Below are 6,493 nucleotides of genomic sequence, written 5' to 3'. Positions count from 1 at the left end.
GCTCCAAGACGTTCATCAGATGGCCATCTGATGAACAAGTGGCAGGCATCTTTACGGATCGATGCTGCCAGCTGATCCTTGGCTCGTATTTTCTGAGCCAAGGTAAACCTAGGATGACATCAAATTTGTCATCCAAATCCAGTACGATGAAATCATCATCATACTGTAAATCTCTTAACGTGTAGTGAAATTTCACTACGCGTTTCATTACTGTTATCGATGCGCCTGTCGCTAGACGCACCGTCATCCTCGTTGGAGGGATGTCGCGCTCAACATATTTGAGCCTACGACCCTCTAGTGACTGGCGACGAATAAAGTTATTCGACGCTCCGCAGTCCACTAGGGCACTGAGTGACAAATCATTTGTCACTTCTAACTTCAAGGTGATGAGGGATACCTCATCACTAGGTGCAGAGACACATAATGATTGTGTGTCAGGAGCAACTTTAGTCAAGAGAATTTGCAAATTCTCTTGAGGTTGCTGGATCAGTAGGGCGTTGCGCCCCTACTGACTCCGACCGTTTTTTTGGCGGTCCGCTTCGCTATTGCGATTTCGCAATAACGTCGGACCCGCGACCGTTGCCCTTTTTAGCATACGGTCCAAAATTACGTTCAGTATCTTTCGGTGCTGGGCGTGGGGCACTACACTCATGAGCGTAGTGTACTAATTTTTGGCAGCGATGGCATTTCTGCGATCGCTTATTGTTCGGAAAGCGAGGTCTATCGCTTTCGACGTAAGAAAGGTCCATGGGTTCTGGACCTCCTAATTCGTGTCAACTTGGAGGACGATATGATGACGAAATAGCTTGAGCCTGTCTCAAGCTAAAGTCCTTCTGTTTCGCAAAGGATACTGCTTCTTCAAGCGTATCCAGTTCCAAGCGAAACAGGTGGGTTTTTACGGGATCATCCGTAAGACCTTGCATGAACACCGTAATCAACGTGTGTTCATGAACTGGGTTATTTGTTATATAACTCGCTAAGAGTCGTATGTGCTGGGCATCTGCGTGAACATCACGCTTGCCTTGCTTGAGTTTCAGAAGCTCTGAACGAGCTCTGAACTCAGCCCTTGGCGGTTCAAACGTCTGTTCGAGCCGGGTTTAAAAGCCTCTAGCGACCCAAAAAGACGTATGAGTCGCGCAACTAAAGGCCCAATGCCCAAGTTTTGGCACGACCTGTTAAATTTGATAGAGCGAATGCGACTTGCATTTGCTCGTCGATGATGTGACGTGCCCTTATGGCATCGTCCAACTCGACAAACTATCTCAAGAGGGAGTATTCTTCGACCCCCCCTATACTTAGAGATGTCAATCTTTAAGGTTTCGGGCCGACGCGTTTGCGTCATCCCAGGTACAGGGGTCTGTGCTTGTTGTAACCTCAACAGCTCTGCCTGTTGAGAGCCTTGCTGATTTAGCAAGGCTACTTTTTTCTTCATCTCGTCAAGTTCATGTTGTATGAACTTGGCGATGGTTGAATGGAGGGCATCGCTGTCTAAATTGGACAGCATTGCCAAAATTGCATCGTTTCCTACGGTCGAACTCATTCGTTCAACCGCACTACATTCTATATAACTTAGAAAGGAGTAGCTTTCAGGGGAAACGTGATGCGTATTCCCACTATCATCTAACATGTCCATGTTAGATGAGGAAAATGTGGTCCTTGGACGGACTACAAAGTGCTACCAGGTGTAACGGGGCACTATGACTTGTAGTGTTTCAGTACAAGTTCACTTTGCACTGCTTCATTTGCGAGTGGTGCCTACTTTATCTCACGTACACTAGTACGTGCAGAGGAAGACATCAATTAAGGTAACTAGCTTGAGAGGGTAAATGAAAACTGTATTAAATATAATTAAGTGTCTCTTGTTCTTTCTTTGTAAATGCTATCTTAATTATAATCTAATACTAAACATGTAAATGAATTCTTATCTCTATCTTATCTGTAACTCTCTCTTTGATTACTCCTACAGCTGATTAGTCTGCGGAATGAATAGATACAATGGTCTATACCAATTTATGGATAAGAATTCTGAACATTACAAATAAAGTAATATCCTGCAAATATTATCTACCTTTTCGATAATATATTAATTAACAACCTTTAAGCGTTAATTTCATGTAACGATACACCCCGTAACAGCGGGTACTACGAATCGTGTCAAAAAAATCGAAGGCCCATTTATTGACAATATCATATCTCCAACTTGAGCAATTGCTCGGCCATTTTAAAATTGTGTATGTACCATTCAAGACTGGTACATAGACAATTTTAAAATGGCAGAGCTTCCATCTATTGACATGTCATACGACTGCGACGTCTATGAACCAGCCGAAGACACATTCTTGTTTATAGACGCGTTGCAGGATGAAATTCCTTCAATATTGGCACTGGATCCGATAATTTGTCTTGAGATTGGGTAATTTTGCCACAAGAGCGCGACTTTTCTTTACAAATGCTCATTCTGTGATGATGCAGGTGTGGAAGTGGCGCTGTGTTTGTGTATTTGGCAACCCAATTGCAAAAAGTAGGAACTCACGTCCTATTTCTAGCGACTGACATTAATCAACTGGCCGCAAAAGTCGCGCAACGGACGGCGAAGAAGAATGGAACGGTGGCATTCGACCTCGTCCATACCGACCTGCTTCGATGCTTCGAGCCTCGAATACATGTAAGAAGAAAGTAATTATTTCTCGAAGGCTATTAAGTAGCTCAGCTTAAAATCGTGGCGACGTAGGGGCAAGTAGATCTGCTGCTTTTCAATCCGCCTTATGTACCAACACCGTCCGAGGAAGTTGGATCGACGTACGTAACGAACTCGCATGGAATGAATTTTCTGCGCTGACTTTGGATTATACAGAGGCATTGAAGCTGCTTGGGCTGGTGGGCATGATGGCCGTGAAGTTATCGACCGTTTGTTACCAAAACTTCTGGATGTTTTGTCGCCTCGAGGAGTTCTCTACATGGTCGCCGTGAAGGAAAATAAACTCGAGGAAATTGCTGGGATTCTCGCAAAGGATGGCCTTCAAATGGAGGTTCGTTAGTTTTTTTTCACATGATTCTGGCAATGACAAATTACTACGAAGTTATTGCTTTGGCTACTGCACAGGTCATTCGGTCTACAAAGGCGAAAAATGAACACCTTTTTATTTTAAAAGTTTCGCGAATATTGGCGTAAACATAAGAGCCGAGATATTTTATGCAAATCTTGTAATGTGGCCAAGTCACAGCTAAATCATACGCTTCATTCCTCTACATTCACGGAACGTAACAATTTGATAAGCTAATTCGATAATCTTAGCTGTCTGTCCCTCATTTGCTGGCACGTCGACCCGTCCCACGTAAGGTCGTCTCCACTTGCTCCACTGTCATCATGGTGCTCACCAGTCTTTCTTCACTGATCATCTAGATGCTGTACTCGTCCGTTTCGAGCAAAGCTGGCGGCGGAAGATTCTTGAAACTGTTCTGTTGAAGAGCCAGTTGCTCAAACTGCTTCGCCTCATTGTCAAGTTGGAGCTCAGGAGTGAAGTCGAAATCTTTAAACAACCGTTTATCATCCTTGTGTCCATTGGCATTCGGACGCTGGACTTTGGATGAATTGGGATCCAAGAAATCACACCCACGCTCCATTTCAGAAATCTCTTGATCCGTGAAAGCCTGCGGGAAGTTTGAAGTGTCAGGCACACCAGACGGGTCTTTCTTGATCTTTGGCTGGAAGGGAGGGGGCAACTCTCGCGCTCTCAGTTTCTCCCAATTTACACTCGCAAAGAATGCATGGTTAAAAATCTCACGATCGCCCGTGGGACCAGATCCCAATCGTTGCTTGGGGTCACGATGCAATAATCGTTGAATCAGGTCACGAGCATTCGGTGATAAGTACTCTGGAATCACAAGGTGGCCACGAAGAATATTGTGAAAAAGCTGTTTCTTATCGTTCGTGTAAAATGGTGGTAACCCCGTCAACAGCTCAAATAGTAGCGCACCTACTGAGTACCAATCCAAGGCAAAACCGTGGCCAGATCTTGAAAGCATTTCTGGGGCCAGATACATGGGAGAACCACAAAACGTGTTGGCTGACGTGTGGTCTTTGATTCCTTCCTTTGAGATGCCAAAGTCCGTCAGTAGACAGTGCCCATCCAGATCCATAACGACATTTTCCGGTTTCAAATCACGAAATACAATGTTTTTTGAATGAAGATGCGATAACGCCAATGCGATTTCACCAATATAAAACGCGGCTTCACTTTCCGTAAAAGCCTTTCGACGCGTAAGAGCTGAGAGCAAATCGCCACCACCGCAATATTCCATGACTAAAAATAGACGATCTTGCGACTGAAAGGCAAAGTAGAGCGTCACAATGTAAGGATGGTCGGAACACGCTTGGAGAGCTGCTTTCTCTGTGTGGATATATTGTGCCTGATTCTTCTGCACAATTGCCTGCTTGTTATACGCCTTCAGTGCATACCATTTATCACGATTCGACCCTTTTCCGCGGACTAAATACACCTTTGCAAATGCTCCGCGACCCAACACCTTGACAAACTCAAAATCACGCGGACCAAGCGCAAGGTCCTGCTGGTACTTGTTTTTAAATGCCAAGTGGCTAACCTGTGTAGCGTTTCCTTCACGCGCAACCATTTCATTGCGAGGTTTTGGTGGTTGCGACGGATTTGTTGCAGCCAAATTGGAACCGCTGCCAAGTAGCACACGAATCGGATGGCCAATTGGAGACAAGTGGACAGGAAGACTACCACTGGCGTTAGGCGCATCAATTCGAGCGCCACGAGTTACCAAAAGCTTTGCCGTTGGAATGTCCCCTGTTTCCGCAGCCATGTGTATCGCAGAATTACCCTGGTAGTCTGTGACATTCGGGTCTGCTCCTGTATCTAGGAGCTCCTTGACACACCTAAAAAAACATCATGCATTAATAAGAACTCCCACCTCTTTCTTCCAGTATCCGTCAATGACTTACTCGACATTACCCGCTTGTACAGCGAGATGCAAAGCCGTGTAGCTATCTCCCGTCCGTGCTGACGGGTCTGCCCCTCGCGCCAACAGCTCTTTCACAGCATTCTGATGATTGTTCCGAGCTGCGAGATGCAACGCTGTTGTTTGATTAATGCCCACACCATTCACATCTACCACATTATCCCGCAGTAAAGTCGCAATCAAGTGCCAATTGCCAACTTCAGCAGCATCAAACAATTGGAACTGTTTCTTCTTGACATCCCGCAAATCTAAAATCATTTGTGGGGCCGTGGATCGGACTTTCCCTGCTCCTCCTGACTGCACGTCGATAGATCGTCCGCCAGTCGTTTCGAGTTCGTGAATTACGTGGTCTTTCATAGTCAATTGCTCCCGCAATGTACGATTCTCTTCCAATAGCTGCTTGATCAAAACATCTTTAGGGTCCGACGACTTGTCAGCTCCTCGAACAATCTCATGGTCTTCCAGCATACTACGGCGAGAATAATCTGTGTCTAAGATGCTACTCGGTAGTCCTGCTCCCGTGCCTGCTGTCCCGCCTGGTCCATTAGACGCTGCGAGATTCACGGGTGGCGCATCGTGGAAACTTCCGCGCATCTGGCTCTTTTTCAACGCAGTAATATGCGCTCGAACGGACTTGACCCAATCTTCCATCTCCTTCGCTGTACTCGCTTGACAGAACATCTTTTTCGTCGGCGTCACGACTTCAAAACAATTGGCCTTGTCGTCAATTGTACTCTTCCGAACAATCGTATCCACTGTGAGCTCGAGCTCGCCCTTGAGATGCACAATGTCCTCTTTTCCCGTATTAAAAAACCCACCTCCCTGTTTGTAATACGACAAATGCCCTTCTGCTAGCACGAAGAAACGCTCCTTCCAATTTGCAAATGCGTCCATACTCGACATGGCCCGTTTAGTGAGAAATCCCGTCTTACTGGATACAAAGCCCGACGCATCTTCTTTTAAAGCGTTCATGTGGTGACCCGGTGTCGTCGCAGGCGATGACGGTAGCACAGGCTTGCCAAAACTAATGGTATTCCGCCCATTCGAGTCGAAGCTACCACCAGGACTCATGCCCCCGAACGCGGTGTTTCCACTGGAAATCACTTCCCCTTGGCTGTTGCCGCGTCTCCGTGCCTTATTAAAGCGCTTGCTGATAGTCCCACCTTGCCCGGGACTGCGCATGCTCGCCATTATTCCGGAACAGTTGCGTTCCTTCTTTCGCTTTGCCTTATTCCCTTCCCCACTTTTTGCGCTGGGCATAGAAAAGGAAGATTTTAAAAAATGAACGCGTAAAATAGATTATAGCAGATATATTAAGGAATGGGGTGCTTCGGCAGGCTTACTATACCGCTCACGTTGAATCTTATCATGCGCTGTAACGGTGTATACAATGTCGGACGCCGCTGGCTTACTTCAAATTTTGGATCAATACAACGTGATGACCTTTTCGACCAATGATGTCGTGACGACTGTTGTCAAGACGTTGTGAAATTACTGATTGAATTTATGG

At 45.9% G+C, this 6,493-nt stretch overlaps 2 protein-coding genes across 2 annotated transcripts; one reads left to right on the top strand and one right to left on the bottom strand.

Moving 5' to 3' along the window:
• Positions 1 to 2,197: 2,197 nt before the first annotated feature.
• On the top strand, positions 2,198 to 6,343 carry CCR75_007738 (uncharacterized protein). The gene is made up of 5 exons (XM_067965796.1): positions 2,198 to 2,413; positions 2,473 to 2,665; positions 2,732 to 2,799; positions 2,855 to 4,900; positions 4,967 to 6,343. Exons 1-4 carry the CDS (start codon positions 2,271 to 2,273, stop codon positions 3,036 to 3,038), a joined length of 588 nt encoding a protein of 195 aa, XP_067815935.1. The 5' UTR covers positions 2,198 to 2,270; the 3' UTR covers positions 3,039 to 4,900; positions 4,967 to 6,343.
• CCR75_007739 (uncharacterized protein) lies at positions 3,400 to 6,174 on the bottom strand (the record flags this gene model as incomplete). Its single annotated transcript, XM_067965797.1, has 2 exons — positions 3,400 to 4,900; positions 4,967 to 6,174. 2 exons carry the CDS (start codon positions 6,172 to 6,174, stop codon positions 3,400 to 3,402), a joined length of 2,709 nt encoding a protein of 902 aa, XP_067815968.1.
• Positions 6,344 to 6,493: the final 150 nt, after the last annotated feature.

The sequence above is a fragment of the Bremia lactucae genome, linkage group LG7, assembly GCF_004359215.1.
Source record: "Bremia lactucae strain SF5 linkage group LG7, whole genome shotgun sequence".
In the NCBI taxonomy this organism is placed as follows: Eukaryota; Oomycota; class Peronosporomycetes; order Peronosporales; family Peronosporaceae; genus Bremia; species Bremia lactucae.
Note: the sequence above shows the minus strand (reverse complement) of the source record. Positions and strands in the feature narration are given on the sequence as shown.

Coding starts and splice junctions, on each gene's coding strand:
- CCR75_007738 (XM_067965796.1), top strand. CDS start 2,271: ATGGCAGAGCTTCCATCTATTGACATGTCATACGACTGCGACGTCTAT. Junction 2,414..2,472: donor ATAATTTGTCTTGAGATTGG/GTAATTTTGCCA, acceptor GTGATGATGCAG/GTGTGGAAGTGGCGCTGTGT. Junction 2,800..2,854: donor TCCGAGGAAGTTGGATCGAC/GTACGTAACGAA, acceptor TGGATTATACAG/AGGCATTGAAGCTGCTTGGG.